This window comes from Tripterygium wilfordii, chromosome 16 (genome assembly GCF_013401445.1).
Source record: "Tripterygium wilfordii isolate XIE 37 chromosome 16, ASM1340144v1, whole genome shotgun sequence".
Classification (NCBI taxonomy): Eukaryota; Viridiplantae; Streptophyta; class Magnoliopsida; order Celastrales; family Celastraceae; genus Tripterygium; species Tripterygium wilfordii.
Window position 1 is genome coordinate 1,226,226 of NC_052247.1, and position 24,808 is coordinate 1,251,033.

General features: G+C 38.3%; 3 protein-coding genes across 3 annotated transcripts; 1 reads left to right on the top strand and 2 right to left on the bottom strand.

Moving 5' to 3' along the window:
• Positions 1-417: 417 nt before the first annotated feature.
• On the bottom strand, positions 418-6,518 carry LOC119981341 (NAC domain containing protein 50-like). Its single transcript, XM_038824433.1, has 4 exons — positions 6,045-6,518; positions 5,330-5,607; positions 4,724-4,912; positions 418-1,282 (listed from the first exon to the last, which is right to left on the bottom strand). The coding sequence occupies exons 1-4, from the start codon at positions 6,334-6,336 to the stop codon at positions 704-706; spliced, it is 1,338 nt and encodes a 445-aa protein (XP_038680361.1). The 5' UTR covers positions 6,337-6,518; the 3' UTR covers positions 418-703.
• A 3,559-nt stretch (positions 6,519-10,077) lies between these two features.
• On the top strand, positions 10,078-14,172 carry LOC119981292 (ras-related protein RABC2a-like). Its single transcript, XM_038824352.1, has 6 exons — positions 10,078-10,478; positions 12,305-12,373; positions 12,701-12,766; positions 12,856-12,977; positions 13,159-13,290; positions 13,697-14,172. Exons 1-6 carry the CDS (start codon positions 10,331-10,333, stop codon positions 13,811-13,813), a joined length of 654 nt encoding a protein of 217 aa, XP_038680280.1. The 5' UTR covers positions 10,078-10,330; the 3' UTR covers positions 13,814-14,172.
• A 1,718-nt stretch (positions 14,173-15,890) lies between these two features.
• On the bottom strand, positions 15,891-17,037 carry LOC119981495 (zinc finger protein ZAT5). The gene has a single exon (XM_038824641.1). It carries the CDS (start codon positions 17,000-17,002, stop codon positions 16,052-16,054), a length of 951 nt encoding a protein of 316 aa, XP_038680569.1. The 5' UTR covers positions 17,003-17,037; the 3' UTR covers positions 15,891-16,051.
• Between the last annotated feature and the right edge of the window lie 7,771 nt (positions 17,038-24,808).

The following is a 24,808-nucleotide window of genomic DNA, read 5'->3' on the forward strand; positions in this document are numbered from 1 at the left end:
AGTACAATCGAAAATATTAAGAATGTAAATATTTTTTTGTCCCCGCTATCCAAAATGTTAAGAGGGATGCACATGATCTATGTAAAATCGTGAATTCCCACATAATCCATATGAAATCGTGTGCGTCCATTTGAACATTTAAATCCTCATCTAACAAAATTTCTAGAAAATGCCCATGCTGATTAAGCCGACTAGCCGAGAATAAGAAAATAAGATCATAAAAATCAAATGGTCCAATTTGATCCAGCCCATCACATTAGCCATCAAGATAGGCCCGGCCCAATTAAGCCCAACAAAACAGCGCTAGTCATCTTTTGTTTTGTGAAATTCCCAGCACAGTATAGATCACCAACCTTAACCTTGATTTCCACAGCCACCATTGTCAGCTGTCTGTTCTCCATATCCCTGCAAAATCGATCCAGCCAACGGAGCGCTCGTCGCCTCCGGAATTTTTTACCTGTTCCAAGCTGCTGGAATGATTCATAAACAACCAAATACATCCCTACACTTGTAGGGAATGCATAAAGGTTTGAGTCTCAGCTTAAACATCCATCACAGATAAACAAAATCCGACAATCCTGTGCTTCTACAACAGAAAATTTCACCACCCTTATTTTACAGACAAAGTCCCATCGGTAGGTGATTAGTCTCAACACTAGGAAATAAAGAGAAACAGGAGTCGTTATTAAAATGGGGCATCATTCTAATTGTCCTGAGTCTTCCTCCGCTTCAGATCCTCGTTTTCCTTGCTTAGAAAATCAATTCGGGTTTGAAGAATGTTAATCATCGCTTGAGCGCTCAACATTTCAAGCTTCAAAGACTCCCTCTCAACAGATATCTTGTGAATCTCATTATGCAAATCGTTGATTAACTTCACACAGCTTGGAGGAACCGATGTGTCAAGATTGATATCAAAGGAGGGAGCGTGAAAACGAGGACCTTCTTTGCGTTCCATAGACCCCATAAGTGAGAATTCCAGCAATGCAGATATCGCTGTTGTTGTTGCAGCATTTGGAGAACTTGTCGTCATCATCGAGCTTGTAGAGGAGGAACCATCTTGAGTTGTCCTTGTTGAACTATCTGAACCATTTGAGTGGTTCGGATCTGAATCATTATGCCTTCTCCTCTTATACTGGAGGAGGGGGATCGGGGCTTCTGTGTTAAGCATACAAACTGGGGGATAATCCTCCAATCTTTCACGCTTGCACTGGGGTAAAATATCTTGGGAGGCTCTCTGAAGTTCATTGTGACCAAGAGAGTCCTTATCCATGGCATTACTATCCTGAAAAGAATTGAATAAAAAAAAATTCATATATCAATGCTTGGAAGTAGAAATCTGAACTTCATAAATCAAACAAATCACATTAACTGAGCTCATAAAATAAAATAGTCAAACCCACAGAGCTGTTCACTACTGCTTTACATGGCTTTAACCCTGTGATGCGAATGTTGCAAAAAGGCAACTATACTACTACGCGATGGTTATTCTCAAATACGTAAATATCTATGTCTCAGTCAAATCATGTTCGGCAAAGATGAAAATATTATATCCGATCTTCCTGTGGACAAAGACTTCGTATCTAAAAACCAAAAGAACAAAATCAAACACATAAATATAGAACAAAAATGTGTCGAATTTCCTCATATCTTGGGTAGCAGCGATGAAGAAAGTGATGATGGAAAATACAAGAATGAAAAGATGTTCATTCCATAATGATGAAAAATAATCATGAGAATTGAGGCAATCTATTTCATTCTCATATAAGAATTAGACAGACAAACGCATAGCATAGAAAAAGTAGGAAACTTCAAAAGCGCACTACCAATCAATGAACAAGAACCTTTGACGCAAAGGCCACCCCCCCATAATATTCTCAAACAAACAGGTTCTCAACACAATGAATTTTACCCAGTAGTGGCAAGTATCGACAAAACATGGTGCTTGAAAGAAGAATCTAAAGCAATCCTACCTAACAGCATATTTGATAACCTACACCAATACCACCACAGTTTGAGCCCCCATGTCAAAAGTTAAACCACACAAGAACACATTTGTACAATCTACCCATAAAAAAGAACCAAACATCTGTTCACCTTGATCAAGGCCCATATCTATCTTTGAACCTTATGGTTTACAAATGTTGCTATTACCTCTCTGGTATTATATCTCATCCCATGTGAATTTTCAAAAAAAGTGCATGTGAAAATAATGATCAGTTTTTGCATTTCCAAAACAAGGAAATTCTTTGAAAAGATTAAAGAAGGCATCTATTGCAAAGATTAAACAAGAAAAGAGAGATCAGATTGGCATCCCTAAAACATAGGAATTTCTTCACAAGATTAAGAAGTCCTCAAAACACTAGGAATATAGCCAAGAAAAAGTAAAATGTCCTGCTCCTCATAATATAATGCCTACAAAAATGATTGAACAGGGAAATAGAATGCCCTGCATCAATATGTTCTGCATGAAGTTACGAGCAATTCTTGTCAACTTTAATGAAACAAAAAATTTGAAACAATAGGATTTACTAGACAGATTGCCAACCACAAGATGGCAAAGTGAAGATGAATCTAAATACAAAAGAAAACATATGAATTACCACAAAATAATAAGATGTGGTCATCCGTCTTTAAGAACTAAGTTTCCACAAATGGTTAGTGTCAGCAACATTTTTACTTGCATGGCATCATGTAAGCAATGCACCAGAATCAGTGTTTACCTCAATGAAATTAACAATAGTGATGTCTCTCTCTCTCTCTCTCTGATAGGGTCGTGCCCATACACACTCAGCACCCAAGGCCCAACCGACACCCACCCACATGGGCCGGCTGTACCCAAGGCCTCCCAGCCCATACTAGAAAACCTTGGGTACTAAGGGAGGCCCATACCTCCCCCTATAAACAACACCTTAGCTCCCACATTTTTCGATGTGGGACAATCCTATCACTCTCTCTCTCTCTCTCAATATATAAATATATATAATTATATACACATATATATCAACACAAAGTACTAGGTTCTGCCACCATAGGCACGTTTTGGAAAGGCACATGTAATAAGACCTCATCCCAGAATTACGAAGAGGCTGCATAGGTAAGATGAAACAACTTTGCCATAGGCTTGCTCATATTACGGTCTTTAGTTAACATTAAAAATTAATATGCCATAGATCTAGGTGGCTTTAACTTGGGAGAGAAAACCCCTACTACAGTTGAACGATAAAAAATATTTCAAGAAAATAATGGAGTTCAAAGTGTGTGTTAATTGTAGAATTTATCTCCTTCTCAGTGGAATCCGATAAAAGGATATAAATATTCATGCCAACATATAAAATCATATCAAGATTAATTTCTTTACTTGAAAAACTATGATCTAGCCTGCATCATATTGGACTTAATGAGAATTAACAGCAGTTAGTACAGCCCCACGGGCTTAGACTATCGTATACTGAGTAAACAGACATTCAAAGATACCCCAAAATAACAATCTAGATCTAAAATCTAACTCAACACAGGGATACTGGAATGCAGCTCTGAAGAGCACAACCCATCTGACCTAGATCTAGGTCCCCATATCGGGTTTCAAACCATCAGGAGCAACTCTGGCAGTTGGCAAAAGAAAAAGAAAATAAAAAACAGAGAAAACTCGAAGTCAGATCTCAGATCAGTGAATAGCACAACAGTTGAACCCAAGCAAAGAGATTGTAGCCATACCCACAAGCAAACATGGTTGGATCGGAAGACCATTGTTGGACCACCGCCCCAACCACCCAAGATTTTTGTATTGAGATGTATACTACGAACTGTGAATTAATGAAAAGACCTTTGTTGGAGGATGTTTAAATGATTAGATGCGCCCCAAAAGGTTAAACCTCAAAACTGATAAGATATTAAAAAATCACGTTTTCACCATACATACACATTAAATACATTATCAAAAAGAACGTAGAAATCGTGTTTTTAGACCCATAAAATCTACCGTGCTGGTAAGTACTAATAAGTACAGAGGAACACCAAGACAAAAGTAGAATAAGTGTAGGTGACAGCGTCAACATTACCAATCTCACAAACTCAAGAAAGCAAGCCTCCATTTATGCCACCAAAGTAATTTGTCCTGCCTACCTGGGAAAGATTTATTTGTCCAAGGAATCCTTTGCTGGTTTTCTTTATTAATATACTACCTCAATTTACCAAAATGCATATGTTTGCTCATTACTCTTGTTTAAGAGAGTGCTGACACTATTGTTACACTCTTACGAATACATTTATCGCCAGATACTGTGTTCCTAAGATCTCTTGTTCTCATATTCACTGCGATTTCATTGGGCAGTTGCTGGCTACGTTTTTCAGAAACGCAATAAACATATAACAAGTGCTCCTAAGTGTGCTCTTAAGTCATCCTGTTCTCTTATTCACTGCGATGGAATATTAGTTCAAACAATAAACATCAACTGAAGAAAAAATATAAAACAAAGATGTCAAAATTTTGGACAGAAGCTAACAACAATTCTATTCTACCATGAGGTTGTTGATTTATTCCTACATGTCAATCAAGTACAAGATTGCTCGTTACCATCCGTGTTATCATTTGTGCTCTCTCATAATCTTAGAACACTTCATACCTAAGTGAACAAATTATATGGAGTACGGACTCGACAAGAAAACTCAGCACCCATGATAAAGTTGAATAACAAGCTAAAAATGTAAGATGCAAAGTACATACCTGCGGAAATTCATTTCTGTCAACATAAGCATCATCACCAGCCACCCCATCGACTGCAGCATCTAACCCTGGGACCAAAGCTTGTTGGCCATCATCCCATTCCTCTTCCACAAAAGGTGCATATCTATTCCCATTGGGTGGCCCTATATTACTCTTGTGAAACACTCGACACAATACATATCCTTCCATCTTTATACACAGGGGAGAGAAAATAAACATCCATAAGATTCCAGTTAACAAAATGAAGTACGAAGTTTCGATGAGAATAATTCAGGAAATGATATGAAATTCCAGCAGGTGACCCCAATAAACCAGTCAACATCCTAATACCTAAAACAACAATTATTCTAACATCTTATGACTCGTATTTTCATCAAAGTAATTAGCGCAAATGAGAGCAATAAGACTCTTCCATTCCCAAATTTTACACAGCATGCAAGGTTTAGCCACAAATATGTTGAGTTTTGCAATCAGTACTAGACCAAATAGAAAAATTGTATCATATAAGAACTTATCTTCACTTCATTTCCTAAAGATTCTCGGGCAATCAACCTGAGAACATAAACATTGTCAAGACCATCAATGAAAACTTTATTACAAGTTCACCTGAGATGCTCCAATCTTTTCCAATTCCTCATCGATAAGCCGATACTCATGCATGACCCAATTGGTACGTTTTCCATCCGGGGCTCGGCCAGCATGGAACACAAGAGTCTTCTTCATTGCAATGACCTGAGAATCATGGCGAACCTCGCGGTCCTTGCCAGTTGCCTTCCAATATCCTTTTCCAGTGGCCCTATTCATTCTTGCCCCATTACCATACTTCTTGTCCAATGCACTGAAGAAGTACCATTCTTGGTCCCTTGTCTTAAACCTTGACTTTCCTGACACCCCAAACCCACAAACATCATAAGTATAACAGCAGAAGAAAAAAATAGAAGTCCCATCAAGAGTGCAGAGAGCAACAATACATTCCACATCCCACCCCACCCCACAGAAGAATCTGAAAACCTAGTCTACCTTCTCCAGCTAAAGTTCGCAGAAAAATCACATAGGAAATGTCTTCTGACTTGAAACAGGAAAACAGACCCACATATTCTGAACCCAGTAAGATTTTTTTTTTTAAGTGCGCTTGTCCCAAAAATAAATTGCAACCCCGGATTTGGAACAAAAAAAATTAAAACAAAAAAATCGGAATAAAAATATGCGAACAAGAAGCAAATTTTCTAAGAAAATCAAGGAAAGGGGGACAAGGAAAAGGACTTTCTTTTCAACATAAAATAAGCAGAAAGAAAAAATAAAACCCAAAAAAACTGAACACCTGCAAGGTCCCATGGCTCGTTCTTGTAGATATCAACTTCCGCAATGGCGTTGAAGCGAACGGGTTTCTTGGTGACTTTCCGCTTCAAATAGTAGCTCACAAGCTCTTCATCGGTCGGATGGAATCGAAACCCAGGTGCCAAAGCCGTCGAACTCGTCGTTTTGGGCGTTCTAGCCGCCGTCCCAGATGGTTCCACCGCCGCCGGTCCTTTCCCAGCTAAAGCCTCAAATTCATGCTCTCCTGGCGGCGATGGGGTTGAGAGGGTTAACTCAGTAGACGTTACACGACCCATGAGCGCCAGCGGGATAGGAAATGAAGGGCTAGGGTTTGTTTTGAGGGGGAAGAAGAGAAGGAAGAGATGGGGCTCCGCCTTCGATTGATTGACGTTGAAGAAACAAAGGGGCTGTAAGTGCCTTCAATTGCAAGCAATTTGTTTCATTTATGGATAATTACTATAAATTACACTTTTTTCCTGGATTTACCATTCAATGTTTGAATAAAAATCTTGCATTTCTTGAGAAATGGACAAAACCCATATATAACATCCAATAATTTATGGTAAGAAATTGAAGTGTATTGGATTTTCTTAATAAAAATAATGGATTTTTTTAAATATTTTTTTAGTAATGGATAAATTAATTTCCTATTGATATTTCGTAAAATATGGGAGATTTATTTTCATAATAAATAAATAAATAAATATGATATATTTCTTAATATGACTATAAGGAAAATAGATTTTACAAGCATCCGGGTTTTACATGAACTCTTGGTATGTGATTTTCTCATTGTTGAGAAAAAAAATTGAAAATTTTGACATCTACCTAATGTAGGTTATGGGAATGTTAAATTAGAATTAGAAAAAAAATCAATTTTACAATTCAAAATCTTGTTTGGAGTTTGTCAAGAATACCAAATCGGTTTGGTATGGTATATATGCATCAATAATGATACAGATCCAGCTAACTGCTAGTTTGTTATCCCAGCTAGTTGTTGAGTTATGCACACAAAATTTCACATGCATTATGTGGGATATGTGGAACCCATGAATTCACTTGAATCTTATGTATACATGTTCGTGTCCCTACCACACTAAGATGTTTTTTCTTGGGTTTAAGTATCATTAAATGAGAGACCCAAAAAGAACAAAGTCATGCGGTCCGATGTATCTACGAGAATCGATAAACTCAATGGACAATATCTATGATGTGAGTAGGATTTGGTGCTTAATTTTTACCTATAAATGGTAAAAAAATAAATAAATTGTGAAACACTATTGGTTTTTTATTATATTTTTTTAAAAAAAAAATGGGGGGTTTTTATTTGATAAGTGGGAGAGAGAAAATATTAAATTTATTGTCAATTGGTATGACTTAATAAAAATAGGATTGCATAGGATCATAACTAATAGAGGTTTACTTTTTTATTTATTAGATTGTACTATATATTGGCACAATCGATCCGAGAACTTAATAATTTTTCAAAATCTGAAATTCTCATCGAACGATTTGGAACATGTGCCACATCCTTCCAATAAATATTGTCTATATAACATCACTCTATCAGATTATTTATACACTCTTAGATTAACGAATTTAAGAGTTTGTACAATTACACAATTTCCCCATCCAAATAATAAATAATCTCAATTGGGATACTCAAATTCGACTCCGTATATTATCATTAATTCAATGATTTACTTTTAAATGTTAGAGGAAAGTGAGACAATCTAAACATCCGATCATTTACAAAGAATTGAAAACAATCGTGATTACCTAGATTAAGAAAAAAAGAAAGAAAGTGGGATGTGTCCAATGGAAAGTTTTAAATTTAATCATATTTATAACGTTAAGGGTGAAAAGAAAAGGGCAAAAGATCATAGAGCATTACATAAAATGTGGCCCTAAGAAATTGAGTGAAATAAAAAAGAAAAAAAAAAGTGAAAAAGATGTTCCACATAAACCAAGCATCCTATAAAGATTCAAATAATATAGAACAAAAAAAAAAAACAAATGAGAGAGTGAAAGATACCTTTATATATATCAACCCATCACATACTTGACCACTAAGGCAAGTAATGTTGTCGTTTTTTTTTAATCCAATTCACATTTTAGGCTTCTTCCATTTCGCTCGTTGCTATTAACAGAATCATTGCTTTATTTTCCTTTGGTTACTAAGATGTTTCACTTCGTCGGGTTATCTCTTACCTCTTCTCGAGAAAGAATTGGGGCATTTTAATCCATTTTATCATGAAAAAAGTTTACATATGCCCTTAAGACATATGTTAGAGTGAAATACTCATAACACCTACGGTTAATGAAGGAAAATTTTATTTACATATCACAAAAACACTATCTTTACATCATTTTTTATTTTTTTTAGCATAAATATCATTGTATACAATGACATATTAACCCTTAAATTAAAATTTCAAAATAAATAATTTTTACATATTTAATTAGAGATTACTAAGTTTACACCAAAAATTTCCAAAAAAAAAAAAAAATTCACGCTGCCCGAGATAAAAAAATAAGAAAGGTTGCCATTTATTCACAAGATGGTCGATGATTGAAAACCTCCATTGCAAATGGTTCCATTGTTTGATCAAAAAGATGAAAGGATGATGTTGGATGCAATATGTGAAAGGCTTAAACCGGCCTTATGCACTGAAGGCACATTTCTAGTGTGTGAAGGTGATCCTGTTAATGAGATGCTCACCATAATCCGCTGACACCTTGATTCCTACACCGCCAACGATGGACAAACAGGATTCTTCAACTCCTATCGCATTGCTCCTAGAGGCTTATGTGGTGAGGAATTGCCTACATGGGCCTTGGGGTTGTGCGGCTTAAGGATATAGTTGGGTGATTTGGTCAGATGGGGTTGTGTGGCTAGGTTTTGCATGTCAGACTTCCTAAACGGTAGGAGTTGTTGCCCGAGATTTATAAAATCGTTAAGGAGGGTAAGGTGGGTTTGTGTATAAACTTAATAATATTATTTCTAATATTATACAAGACAAGAGTATATTGGTCTTTTCATTGATATTTTGTGTGTAAACTTATTAATTTTTGATATAAACTTATAATGTTACAAAAATGATGTAGAAAAAGTAGTTTTATGGTGTTTAGATAAAATTTCTCATTAATGAAACCACTAACCAGTACCAAAGACTGACTTGTGTTGGTGTCAAAAGGCTCAAAGCCGGTTAGTGGGCTTGTTAAAGACTCGGGGCCCAAACTAGAGGCACAGCAAAAGATTTGAGAAAAGGAGAGCCCATTAAAGTAGTCATCACTTGATCAATTTATGGTATTTGTAAACTACGAGGGTACGTACGTACTACGTAGTTCCGACCAAAACAGGATATTAAAGCTGACATGCATGGTGACACGTGTAAGGAACCCAGACAGTTTGCATGGCGACGTGGCATATAATGGATAATATTTTATGTTGTTTATTGAAAAACAAAGAAACCACGGACGTAGACTTTGGATAAGTTGATAGACGAGGAACTAAGCAAGTTCTTAATTCGATTTCTACAAAAAAAAAATAATATTTTTGTGGCCACACATATGGGTAAGAAAATAAATGGTCGATTTTTTTTTTATTTTAATATGAATTTAATTGACCTATTAATCAGTTATCGTCAATTATTCAATTATTGATTGATTATATTAAATAAATATGTAATTTTTTTTAAAAATTCGATCAATTAATTTGGTTATCGATCAATTAAGTTATATCGACAATTTTGTATCATCTTAAGCATTGAGCTTTGGTCAATTTATCTTGTACGTGCGGATTGAATGACTTGAGTGACCGAATTTAGATTCATATTGAATGTTGAGTGAATGAATTTATATGATGTCGTGTTCGATCGAGAGACGAGGAGACAGTTGGTCTAACTCTTCCAGATATAGTAGTTGTGGATTTGAGATGGTGATGTGTTGCGTATAATCTGCATGTTTTACACGACACAACACAAGCGCCTGCAGAGGCGCGTGGCGGCCATCCGGTCCGAGAAAGGAGGACATTTGTCAGATGTGCAAACTCTTCTCAAGCTCCAAAAACAAAAAAAAACCCCAAAACAAAATAAAATCCCAACAATAAATCACACTAACCGCCAACCCATCACTGTCTTCTTCGTCTTGAGGAAGTTTCCATCAATTTCCTTCTATCAAAGACTCTATCTTTCTCTCTTTCAATTCTTGGTTGGGTTTTTTTGGGGGTGATTTAAAGCTATGTCGTCTTCTTCATAAGTGGTAAAACAAGATACTGTTGATTGGTGAATGCTGATGGGTTCTTCATCAAAGGGAGTGAGTAATGGTTATGATTACTCTTTCAAGCTACTGTTGATTGGTGATTCTGGTGTTGGGAAGAGCAGTATTCTCCTCGGTTTCATCTCCAACTCCGTTCATGATCTCTCACCCACCATTGGTATACTTACTTTTTTTGGGTATTTAATCTTCTTTGATTGTTGATCTATTCAACTTGGGTTCTCGACTTGATGTATATATATAATCACAGATACTTGGATTGATTTAAGAATGTTATTGCTGTTTATATAATTTTGATTTTTCAATCTAGTATTTTTTGTGAGTTTGGTGGCTAGAACTGGAAGAGCCATCTCTGGTTGATGTATTGTTGGCGTGATTTTGGAGTGGAACAAAGCTGTGATTTTGGAGTGGTATCAATTTGGTGTTTGAGAACTCAAGTTAGATTCTTGAGTTTGAGGGATGTTGACATTTAAGGTTTCACTGTGAGGAATACCCTTGTGGCCAGCGATGGGCTTTGGTATAACTTACTCTATTGTCGAGTGGGAAACTTATATGAGCGCGAGCTTGATTGCTTGAGTATAGACTCATATCGAATATCTAAAGGGCAAACTTATATGATGTCATTCTTAGTTACCAAAAAAAAGACATTTAAGATTCCATGTCATAGACCCATCTGTAACAGATTTAAGTGTAACCAGGAACAACTGTCTAATATTTGGAGAATTGTAGCTGCGTGCTCTCTCTTGCCAATATAGATAGGCCTCACAATATAAATTCATAAAATGCAATGAAAAGAAAGATTTCCCCTAGTCGCAGAGGTTTGACAGAGCTGAGCGGTGGTTGACCGGAGAATAGAAGGCATATGACTGGTGGTGGATTGAGATGGCTGGTAGAGATGCTTGTATTGATGGTGCCATGGACTATAAAAAAAAAGTATGTGTGAGAATCTAATGTATGGCTTCCAATGCTGTTGTCTCTAAGGCCGGTGAGGATGCGATGGCGGCAATTCTCTTAGCTTAAAAGAGATGTTTTGAAACCATTTTAGGTTTTTGGACAAAGGATGGAGGCATGGTACTGATTGCATTGTTTCTCAGTAGACTGTGTGGCCTATTTATCTAGGCAAGAGCTGTAATGAACCCAGCAATTGAATGGTTGGTCTTGGTTAAATTAAATCGGCAGGGGTTGGTTCGATAGCTGATTGGTGCTACAATTACGATGAAGCTAATGAGTTAATAACCCTTTTTTGTTGTTATTCTTTTCTTCTTTAAATCGCTCACAATTCTGTGGCCTTTTTCAGTAACAACACTTCTGTATTGTTTAAATAATCACAAAAAGTGTCAAAAATTCCAGAACACAAATATGGACTAGGACAAAAGATTATACCATTCGGACACTAAATCATGAAACACGTGGCTGGTTGGCTTAGCTTTCTTCATTACAGCAATTAATAAAAGATTTTACGTGTGAATTATATAGGATCTTAGTTTGGTTTGTTCCGTATGTCCTGTGATAGTGTAATCAAATCTGACCCCCTGCTGTCAAGATGCCTCCCCCTCTGCCTTCAACTCATACTAATCCAAAGGGAAATAAAACTATCCACAGAATGTCAATAGCCTCATGCACGGGAGTTGTTTACTTTTTTTCATATATCGTTATTCCACAATATGTTTTAGGTTTATTGATCTGATTTTGATGTCCTTCTTCCCTTACCTAATGCCTTTATTGGAGTATTTTCCACCACTTGTAAGTATCGCTTTTCATTTGCATTAATGTATGATTAAAATTCAGCTGCCAAATTGCGTGTTCCATGCTCTCAGGCTGTATTCTTTCTCCATTTTCTGCAAGCAATTTTTATTAGTTTATCCAAATGAAAAATTATTGCAAACCCCATTTTAAAAGACATTATATTTTTTTCCTTGTCTTTACGTTAACATCATTCTGCGATTACTGAAACTGAAAATCTTGTGTTGTTTTAATCCTGTTTAGGTGTGGATTTTAAGATCAAGCTATTCACGTTTGGAGGGAAAAGATTGAAGCTTACAATTTGGGACACAGGTGATTGATAAATCTGAAATGTTTCTGGTCTGTGTTTCCAAACAAATTTCGAAAGTATACTACCTTCATGACTCGGTTCAAATACCTCATATTCAGCAATTATCTTTGATATAATCATAGAATTCTTTGGACAAACCCTCACAAGATAGTCACAATACTTTCAGCAATGAGAATGGGCTCAAAAGAATCAATTAGTTTCTAAAACACACTTAAGTCCTTTCAGAATTAACCTTTTTGATAATTTGGAACTGGTGACACAGACATTTTTCTTCTCCTGAAAAACTGTTATACTCTAGTTGGTACGCTGACACATACTTTCTATTGCAGCTGGGCAGGAAAGATTTGGACCAATGACGAACTCTTACTATAGAGGCGCACATGGAATCATTCTTGGTATGAATATCCGCTAATCGGTGACATGTTTCATGATGTTAGTATTTTCAATTTTGTCTAACTATCTTGTGATCTGATTTTCATTTTAGTTTATGACGTGACAAGGCGAGAAACTTTTACAAATTTGTCAGATTTATGGGCAAAGGAAGTAGAACTTTACTCCACAAATCATGATTGTATCAAAATTCTCGTGGGAAATAAAATCGATAGGGTAAGTTGTCTCTGATTAGTACGATTTCCCCCCTAAATCACCTGTACTTTGAACTTTCAATAGTTATGGATTCTTGACTAATATATGTACCTGTATATATGTACAGATTAACCTTCTCATTGATTGTTGTTTAGGAAAAAAATATCGCTTGTTGTCTTCTTATGATATTGATATATCTCAGGACAGTGAGAGAGCTGTAACAAGAGAAGAGGGGATATCTCTTGCACAGCAGTATAAGTGTTCGTCATTCCTTGAATGCAGCGCTAAGACAAGAACAAATGTACAGCAGTGCTTCAAAGATGTCACACTTAAGGTAATATGCAGAAAAACTCGTGCCGTTTTCAGTCTCAGTAGTCCATGTGACATTGCAAATGATTTCTTTGTCTTGCAATCTGTTTTCAGTCTCAGACAAAACGTTTCTACATTACTGTCTATTCATTCAAACAAATGGAAGGGAATGTTGTCTCATGATATAATCTGCTGCTTATTGAAATAAAAACATAGTCAACGATCTGCATTCAATCGGGGACCTCAGTAGGTCAAGCTTCTTAGAAAATGTGGTTGGCGGAGAATGTACTGCAAAACAGCGAATGCATGCATATGAATGACTGGCTATATTTGTTTTTTGCAATGCTGTCCTGCCAATGCTGAATGATTTTAGATATATTATGCTTCATTTGCTACTTTGTGCGTGCCCTAACGATTCGATTAGCGTACAGATACTCGAGGTACCCAGTTTGCTAGAAAAAGGGTCTGCCGTTGTAGCAGCGAAGAGACAAACTTTGAAACAGAAACAAGAACATCGAAACCCTAGAAATGGCAATTGCTGCTCATAATCAAAATCTAGTAATGCAGATGCTGTGCGAGAGAGAGACACAATACTCCAAAAACAAAGCAGAAGTTCTGGGATTCTGAGCAATCCGGAGCCGGGTGGAGCAGGCGATCTTGACAACTCTACAAAACAAATAGCATAAGTTTGTACCCTATTTTACAGCTCTATTTGGAGCCATAGCTGTTTTCTCCATATTTTGGGCTGTCTGTCACATCTTAGTTTCCTTGTAAATATGTTGAGTTTTGGTTCATATGATCCCATTTATTTTTTGTTTATGTTGAAATAGACATTAGGTTTTATGCTTGGTTTATTTGTATTCTAGGATTATAGGAACATGAAATAACAGATGGACTTCAGGCTATATATGGATTTCATGCTATATATGAATTTGTATTATGAAATGCATACTTACCTTGATCAATATTTGTTCGGTAACTGGAAAAGACACCATACAAGCTTGAACATTTTATATGGATTTAAACTTGTATCATTAGGTCCTCACGAATAGAAGTAACAAGTATTGAGCAAACTTGAACGTACCGCCATTGACAAACCCAAGGTGTAGCTAATGATTTGACACAAATGATGCACGGCCATTGACAGGCTCACCAATTCTCAGCATAACTAAAAACAGCTAATTATGAGACTTTAGGAACACCGTTGATACAAAGGAAGAAGACCGGCCACACAAAGAATTTTGTCTTCTTTAATCAAACCTTAAAATGGATATTATCACCAAATTTATGATAATAAAAGTTAATTGCCCCAACACACGCTGTTAAACAAATAGAGTTAGTTCCTCTTTACTAAACAAACCAAGCTATAATTTAGAGAAAACTCAACTCAACTCTATTAGAAATTGATAAGTATCCCACATCGGTTAGGGTGAGTGGGGAAGTGCAATAGATAAGTGAGGGCTCTCCTCTCACTAGTATCCAAGGTTTTCAGGGGGCTTAGCCCACTGGGGCCTTGGTACAGCCGGCCCATGTGTTGGGTGTCGGTTGGGCCTTGGTTACGCGTGAGAGGGGCTGGCCCGATGATCCTATCAAAGGTATCGGAGCCTTCGTTCCTGCCATGTGGGGGGACGCTGCTGGCCCTCAACTTGGGGCCGCACCTGCGGAGTGGCCAGCCTTGGTGCTTGACCCACGGAGTTCAGATATTCGATGGGGGCTCAGTAGGCTAGAGGCCGAACCCCTGCCCATTCGAAGTGTGGCTTCGGCCCGACTGGCTTCGGAGGGGCCAGCCAGGGTGCTTGACCAACGTGGGCGTTGGTCTTGAAGGGGTGGGCTTTGATAAGTATCCCACATCGGTTAGGGTGAGTGGGGAAGTGCAATAGATAAGTGAGGGCTCTCCTCTCACTAGTATCCAAGGTTTTCAGGGGGCTTAGCCCACTGGGGCCTTGGTACAGCCGGCCCATGTGTTGGGTGTCGGTTGGGCCTTGGTTACGCGTGAGAGGGGCTGGCCCGATGATCCTATCAGAAATCCAAACACATCAAGGATATTATCAATTATGGGCGACGGTCACACGCACAAATTTGTTGTTTTGTGGGCTGTCACTATTGATTCTTAAGTCCAGAAAATGCGTCTTTGTGTGAGAGGTGCTAAGACTTTAATTATATACCACACTTTACTTGTGTACCACTCAGTAGGGTTACTTATATACATGTGAGATATAATAGTAATGGAGTAACGTATAACTCCAGATATTGATCAGGTGGTGTATGGAGTAGGCCAGCAGTAACTGAAATGGAATGGACCAACCAAAGAAACCAACAAAAATTAACTAAGTGGGAGCCTTTTTTTCCCACAATCTATTGTGCTAATTTACATAGGACAAGAGTTGGATTTCATTTTTGTAATTGCTGTTACTTTCTGGCTTTGATTTCTACACATTTTCTTTCTATTATTGTCATGATAGAGAGAGAACAGATTCTTGGTATGTAAGTGTGTAACACATTCTCTTCCACTGAAAAAGATCAAAAGCAATGATAGAGAAGAAGAAGAAAAGAAAATGGAAAAAGTTATAAGTTGGTGCCCTATCATGCACCTTTTATGAATCAATTAGTGCCATCTTTGTGAGCACGAGAACAAAGAATTCAAGTCCTTGTCTTGACTATTAATCAAAGAATAAAAAAAAATAAACAAAGAATGTTCAAATATGTATGACAAATAAAACAAAAGAATCTTGTGATCAACATTGGTTCCAGCTCAAGAATGGTCAAATTGTAGGCCAAGAACGTTGTTAGTAATGACAGTCGACCAAGGCCGGGGCGGAGAAGACAATATTGGGTGATTGCTGCTGCTGTTGTTGCTGCTGCTGCTTGGAAGCGAAGGCGAATTTGGATTCGGTATTCTGTTTATTATCTTCTGGGGTGGTAGGAGGAAGATTGAGATCCAAATCCAATGAAAGTACCTTTCTTGGTTGCTTAACTTGCTCAGATTCCAATTCCATTGTTATTGTTGTTGTTGGAGTCAATGTCAAGGCTGTGTTGCTGGTTCCAGGAGCGGTAATACTCGACCGGTGACGCCTCATGTGACCTCCTAAGGCCTGCCCTGATGTGAACTCTGCTCCACAAACAGAGCACTCATGAACCTTAATGATCTTGTTGCTGTTCAAATTTCTTGTATTGTGACTAAATTGGAGAGAAAGTGAAGAGATGTTCTTATAATGCCCGTCCAATTCTTCGTCCGAGGACGAGAAAAACTGCCTTTTCTCGTCTGCAATGGCGGAGGAGGACTTGTTATTAGGCTTCTTGTGACTAGCCCTGTGACCACCCAATGCTTGAAATGATGGGAATGTTCGGTTACAAGTCTTGCATTCATAAACGTAATACCCTGCCTTTCCTGCACCATTCGAGGCCGTTTCGATCAATTTCCTGCTGTTAAACTTGTAACCACCTCCCATCTGATGATGATGATGATCAGTAGCATCTTGTTTGTGTGGCAAAATTCTCGACTGGCCTTGCGCGAGAAGGATTAGGCAATTCGCCATGTCCATGTCCGCGTCCTCTTCTATCAATCCATCTTGACATTCATATTCATTGGAATTGGTTAACCCAATTGGGCTTGGAGACTGGACCCTTTGCCGCTTGGTTCGCTTGCCTTTGACGATGTGGGTCTGATCATCTTTCAACGACGATGGCTCCATGACGACAACGACCTCCTCTGGAGCTGGAGCTGGAACTTCCTCCATGGTTAATTTCCTCCACCACCTCTAAGAGAGACAGGAGAGAGGGAGAGAGGAAGCAAGGGTTGTGAAGGGGGGAGAGTGGGATTGGATTATATAAATATAGAGTGAATTGAGTCAAAATTGGGCAATAGAACAGTAACTATTGGTATGTTATTATTTATTGTTAGAAGACCCAAAAACAATGAAAGAGAGAAAGCAATGTAACAGAAAGAATGGCAAAATTAGAGAGTAAGAAACAGTGGGGGAGTTTGTTAACGTTGTATAGTCCGTTTCACACTCTCTTTCTCACACTTTGACAACGCATATATATATATGCACTTGTGAACGATATATACATCCGTAACACCATGTACAACACCACCACCATTGTTTGTGCTTGCTCCTCCAACACCGATCCACCAGTGAATGTAAAAAAAAAACTTATCACCCTCTACCCTACTTCGCATCAGGAAGGTGAAACGCGCCTGCTATTTTTAGTGTGTGTATTATGTATATACATATCTAGGTTGCGTTTGTCTGTCAGTGTGTTTGCACCTGTCAAAAATATCTTTTTTTGTTTGAACGCACTGCATTTTGATAAAAAAAATGTTTTGCCGAACAATGCGATATGGTATTATCCACAGGGTGAGTTTGAAGTTTAAGCTGCAAAAGGTTGCTTCCATTCTTGAAGCAGCATTTTTAGAGTCAAAACATGATATTTTTTTTCCCAATTTTGCCATTAATTTTACTATTTCATATTTATATTTTACATAAATAAGTTCATCAAAAATTGATTGATACCAATGAAAAATATCTAAATTTATCCTTATCGCGCCATGACATTTTTAGTGACGCGTTAAATATTTGTTGTCACCACAACTCATCTCTTCTCACCATACTTTCGAAACTACCCTAACTTCACTGTAGGAGGTCAAAATATAACACACTTCCAAACGGACCGATATATATCGGAGGACACTCAACTTGTGTTACTCTTATCAATTATCATGGTTATGTTGGGTGTGTTAAGGAATTCCATTAATAAAAGGGATTAAGTCATCCTAGACACATTTCCCAAGCAATTTTAATTCTTTAATTGGATGCGTTTTTGTGTGAATAAAGCAATAAGTTCATTAAACAAAGACTTCAGAACTTGTAAATATTGTAATGAATGTATTGATGCTATAATTAAGCTGCTTTTTGGCATGTAATTATGTGCATCAGAACATGCATGTAAAAATTAGACATTTGAAGACCCGTATCTAATGATGATCAAGAGGTATGTGACAAGATCTACAGCCAACAATAGCTAGCTAGGTCACACTTCTTGTTGAAGGAAAAGATAAAGTGTAAAAACAGGCACTCACAATTCTGTATTATATATGTGTACATGAGTGCGTGTGTGTGTGTATATATATATTCTGATCTAGATAGAGTGAGAGAGGATGTTGGGGAAGCAAGCAAAGACACAACAAAATGATTGGAGTGCAAGCCTGGAATTTCTACGGAATCTGCGGCTTTCTTCTCCTTATGTTCCTATTTATATATATTGCCAATACTTGGCACCACCACCCCTCATTGCAAGGATTTCCTCTTTTTTAGAGAAAAATCATGTTGAAAATGTATTCATTGTCTGTGGAGGTCTTGGGCCCACAGGGGATAATACCACTTCGTTGTGTTTTGGATATATTTTCTAGCATTGTATCAGAACAAAGACTCGATCCATTTGAGCACGATCTCTTTATGTATCCACTTATTTAGCCTTGCATAACCGAGTTCACAAGTGTAAGAGGCTGTCAAGACTTGTTTTCACGTATCAGATTGACATATATAACTCAAGTTAATGGTATACAAGCAAAGGTCTAAAACCTCTCATACAAGCTAAGGAACGCATTTTTTGGGTCTAAATAGTAGATATTTCGATTTCAAACAATTTTTTTTGGAGGTAAACATTCATTACATGCTGGGATTCATACACACACAAAATTGCCTCACTTCAAATTACTTGTGAGATCATTCCACATTTTGTCATTTTTCTATAGAACATGCATAAATATGTATATATGTGTATATAATATATATGAATGGCAAGTCAATGGGATAATGGGTGGATTAAGGAATGCAAATAGCTAGCGTGAAGTATTATCATTAGTGGGTTGTGTGATGCACGTATAGGGCTTAATTTTAGCAAGCAAAGGATCTCCTTTTCTTATACTAATCATTTTCCTATTTATACTATATATGAAAGTCAGAAGTGTGTATATATATACTTACACCCAATTACACACAATACATAGGCAGAAAGTGTAGACTAGCAAAGAAAGAGAGCTAGCTTGGAAGGCATAGGTGGCAAGCGAGCATGGTATAAGCTTAGTGAACAACTGGAGGATAGCCTGGTTGGTTACATCTTCGGATTTAAGTATTAAAGGTGTCTAAGGTCCCAGGGATTCCACGGTTCCGTGTGCCTTGTAGCTCACTTCTAGAGGGTTTCAATCCACTTATCCACACGAACTTTGACTTGATCTAAAGCATCTGTCATCGTGGTGTGGACTGTGGAAATGAGACCCAAGTTTAAAATTAACTTAGGAATTATAGAGTAGTCGATGGGCTAAAAAGAAAAAGTATAAGCTTAGTGTATGCAAACGACCTTCCCAATATTTACTGGGTATTACTATTACTTCACAAGTTATCCATAGTTCAGCACCTTCGGAGCCACATAATGGAACGTGTATGTGGCAGATACGCAAACACAAAGACCAAAAATTTCCTTAGACGCTGCAGGAATGTGTGAGGGAATCCACTCAAAATCATGCACTCCGTTATATGCTAAGTTTGTGTTAAAACATGAAAATGTCTCACAACGCTTGAAGAGTACCATATGATGTGGTTTATAAGATGAGTCAAATACCTCAACACTTGAGATACTTTCTAAAGGATAAATCCAAATCCGTGTGGGCCTTAGGCTCATATGAGACAATATCTAAAGTGGATTGGGTCAACCTCTCTCACTGTCATCTTATACTTCTCGCTCACTCGTTGATTTTCATCCTACTCAATTTCTTCAAATTATAACAGTACTTGGCATTAAAGAGCAGTACATGTATCAAAGGCCCAATGACTCAATCTCTCAGCAGGCCCAACTTCAGAAAGTGACACACAAGCCCAACAAGTAGTCCAGCAATTAGTTAAGCTCAACAATTCAAATATGTTTGTATCTCATCTCTAACGGTTGTAAATCTCTCAACGGCTATCTCTGCCATTTCTCAGTTCTGCTCTTGTCAGTCTTATCTGACCTTGAAGCATGAACTTACCTGTATATATCTCATGTATCTATCATCCTGAAAGTTAATGAAAATAATCTCATCTTATTCTCTATATGGTATCGAAGCCGTAGAAGACTCCGACGAGTCATATTCTGCTTCTGCTTCTGCCATGGCCAACTCTACTTCTTCTTCTTCCACCTCGCAATCCCTTACATCTACTGTTTCTCTTTCTCTCTCAAACACTAACATTACAATTCATGCTATCTCTCCAATTCAACTCAAACTTACCAGTACCAATTTTAGTTCATGGAGACTGTATTTTACTTCCCTTCTCAGGGCATATAATTTGTTAGGACATGTGGATGGTACTCGTCCCTGTCCCCCAACACCTGATCAGTCCTCATCTGATACTTCTACTCAAATTTCATATCACACTTGGAAAAATCAAGATTATTTTATCACTCATGCTATTATTGCATCCATTGATGCCACAGTCCTCCCATTAGTTGGAGAAGTTCACAATAGTGCAGCAGCCTGGGCCAAAGTTCATCAACTGTTTGCCAGCAGCTCCAGATCCCGTATCATCCAACTGAAATCCCAACTCTCACGCTGTCAAAAAGGCACCAAGTCGATGCTCGAGTATCTTCAAGATGTTAAAAATTTGGCAGATGAGCTGGCTCTAATTGATCATCCCATTGATACTGATGATCTAACTCTATACATATTGGATGGCCTGGGACACGATTATACTGGCATGGTAGGGTCTATTCGTACCCGTGAAACTCCATTCACCTATGAAGAGCTCAAAAATGTCTTAGTTGCTCAAGAGGGTTTCATTACTAGGCTCAATTCTACACCAGAAGTCTCTGTTCCTACAGCTAATTTCCATCAAAAACAACCAAACTCTCATTATTCTGGCAGGGGCTCTCACTCTTCTTATCATGGTAATCGTGGTCGTGGCAATGCACAATCATTTTTCTATGGAAACAATGGTCGTGGTCGTGGTCGAGGTCGTGGTCGTGGACCACCACGAGTCACTTGTCAACTTTGCGAAAAACCTGGCCACAGTGCAAATGTTTGCAGAAACTACAAAATCTATGCTAATAGTTCTTCTCAAGCATCTGTCTATGCACCATCAGCTTCAGCTCACTATGCCTCTGCTCCTTCCTCTGATTATGCTCACTCTCACCAGTCGTGGCTTCTTGATTCTGGTGCTAGTCATAATATGACACATGACCTCAACAATCTTAGCATTCACGGTGACTATGACGGCACAGATGAAGTTAAACTTGGTGATGGTACAGGTTTGCCAATCACTCATATAGGCAACACTCAATTACACACACACACAAGACCTCTTTCAGTTTCCAATATTCTCTGTGTTCCTATGCTCAAGAAAAATTTATTATCTGTGCATGAATTAACTACTCATAATAATGTCTCTATTGAATTTTTCTCCTCTCATTGTCTTATTAAGGATCAACGCAGTGGTCAAATCATGGCAAGGGGCCGATGCACTGAAGGATTATATCATTTTGAACCACAAGCTATTTCATGTTTTGCAACTACAGCTACTACTCCTGGTATTAGAACTTCAATGAAGGGCTGGCATTGTCGTCTCGGCCACCCCTCTTCTAAGCTGTTCACTAGAGTTTTCAACTCTGTTCCTTTGCCATGTACTCAAACGTTATCTAATCTCTCTTCCCCATGTAGTTCATGCCAACTTAATAAAATGCATAAGCTTCCTTTTGGTCAATCCACAGTTCATAGTACTTCTCCTCTTCATGTTGTTTTCAGTGATGTATGGGGCCCTGCTCCCACTCAATCAATTGATGGTTTTCGTTATTATGTTGTTTTTGTTGATCACTTTACTCGATACACTTGGTTATTCCCCATCTATCACAAATCAGATGTTTATTCTATTTTTCACCAGTTCAAACAAGTTGTTGAAAAACAGTTTCAAACCTCCATTCGAACTCTATACACTGACAATGGTGGTGAGTTTCAAAAGCTAAAATTATCTCTTCAAACTGCTGGTATCAGCTGGTTCCAATCTCCTCCTCATACTCCTCAACATATTGCCTTAGCCGAGCGCAAACATCGTCATATCACTGAAACCGCTCGGACTCTCTTGCACTCTGCCCATCTTCCTCCCACGTTTTGGAGTTTTGCCTTTCAAACAGCCGTGTATCTTATCAATAGACTTCCAGTTCATCCCAAATCCAATCTACCTCCTTATCAACTTCTCTTTCAACAATCTCCAAATTATCTAAAACTTCGTGTTTTCGGCTGTCAATGTTTTCCATGGCTCAAACCCTACACAACTAATAAACTTCAACCTCGATCTAAATCATGTATTTTTGTCGGCTACTCTCTATCTCAAAGCTCCTATAAGTGTTTAGATCCCACTACCAACCATGTTTATCTCTCTCGGCATGTTCTATTCAATGAAAGCACATTTCTTGGTACTTGCTCTCCCCCTACCTCTCCTCCTTTACATTCTCCCAATCAACTTTCTTCACCGAATATCTCTATTCCAACCCATCCTGTGACTCTTGCTATTTCCACACCAACTCCTCCAGTCTCTTCACCAACACTTCCTACCTCTGACTATGTCTCCTCTCTCACTGAGTCCATTCCTCCTTTTGTTTCAGAACCTCTGTCTACTATACCTCCCACTGTATCTCGCACTCACTCTATGACCACCAGATCTCAAAACAATATTTTCAAACCCAAAAATCTTCATCTGACCACTATTCATCCCTTGCCAGTTTCTCTTGAGCCTCGTTCTATTTCCGCTGCTCTAACCGACCCTCTCTGGAAAGCGGCTATGAATCAAGAGTATGATGCTCTGGTTCACCATAAAACCTGGACACTTGTCCCCCCTGTTCCAGGATGTCGTCCTATCGGTTCTAAGTGGGTGTTTCGTGTGAAACGACATCCCGATGGCTCTGTTTCTCGTTACAAAGCTCGTCTCGTAGCTCAGGGATTCTCTCAACGTCTTGGCCTTGATTACACTCAAACCTTTAGTCCGGTTATTCGTCCAGCAACTATTCGTGTTGTTCTTACTATTGCCGTATCCTCTGGCTGGCAAATTCAGCATCTTGACATTAATAATGCTTTTTTAAATGGCACCTTGCAAGAGATTTTCTATATGAAACAGCCACCTGGCTTTGAGGATCCTCAACATCCCTCACATGTTTGCAAACTGCAGAAATCTATCTATGGGTTAAAACAGGCTCCGCGTGCCTGGTACACTGCCTTGAGCAGCACTTTACTTAAATTGGGGTTTACCAATTCGTTTGCTGATCCCAGTTTATTCATACTTCAAGCTGGTCCTCATATCATGTATATCTTGGTATATGTTGATGATTTAATACTAACCAGTTCTAGTGTTGCTCTCATGCGCAGGATTACTGATTCTCTAGCAAAACATTTTTCTCTCAAAGAGTTAGGAGATCTCTCCTACTTTCTTGGTGTTGAAGTTCTTTCTACTCCTAATGGTTTGTTTCTTTCTCAGCAGAAGTACATTAGAGATCTTCTTGACAAAGCTGACATGGCTGGAGCCAAAGCAGTGCATACGCCTCTACCCTCTCATTTCTCTGTCTCCAGCACCACCGGCACTCCTCTTTCCAGTCCCACTGAATATCGTCAACTTCTGGGCAGTTTACAATACTTGAGTTTTACTCGTCCCGACCTGAGTTTTGCTGTCAACAGGCTTGCTCAATTTATGAGTAATCCCACTGATATTCATTGGTCTCTTCTCAAAAGATTGCTTCGGTATCTGAAAGGAACCTTCAACTATGGCATCACTATCTCAAAATCCCCACATTTGGCTCTTCAAGCTTATTCTGACTCTGATTGGGCCGGTCATCCTGATGATAGCAGTTCCACCTCAGCATATATTCTGTTTCTTGGCACCAGCCCTATATCCTGGAAATCTCAGAAACAGCGAGCTATTGCTCGTTCATCTACTGAAGCGGAATATCGCTCTTTAGCATCCACAGCCTCTGAGGTTGTCTGGATCAAGCATCTTCTCAATGATCTCTGTCGTCCCTTACTGCATAAACCTATCATCTATTGTGACAATCAAGGCGCCACCTCTCTCAGTCTAAATCCAGTTCTTCATTCTCGTATGAAACACATTCGTGTTGACTTACACTTTGTTCGATCTCTTGTCAAAGCTGGCACTCTTCTTGTTCAAAAGATTTCTACCACGGATCAACTTGCTGATCTCCTTACTAAGTCGCTGCTCCGTCGTCGATATGAGCTTCTTCGTCTCAAGATTGGAATGTCTCCAGAGCCCTCCATCTTGCGGGGGCGTAAAGAGCAGTACATGTATCAAAGGCCCAATGACTCAATCTCTCAGCAGGCCCAACTTCAGAAAGTGACACACAAGCCCAACAAGTAGTCCAGCAATTAGTTAAGCTCAACAATTCAAATATGTTTGTATCTCATCTCTAACGGTTGTAAATCTCTCAACGGCTATCTCTGCCATTTCTCAGTTCTGCTCTTGTCAGTCTTATCTGACCTTGAAGCATGAACTTACCTGTATATATCTCATGTA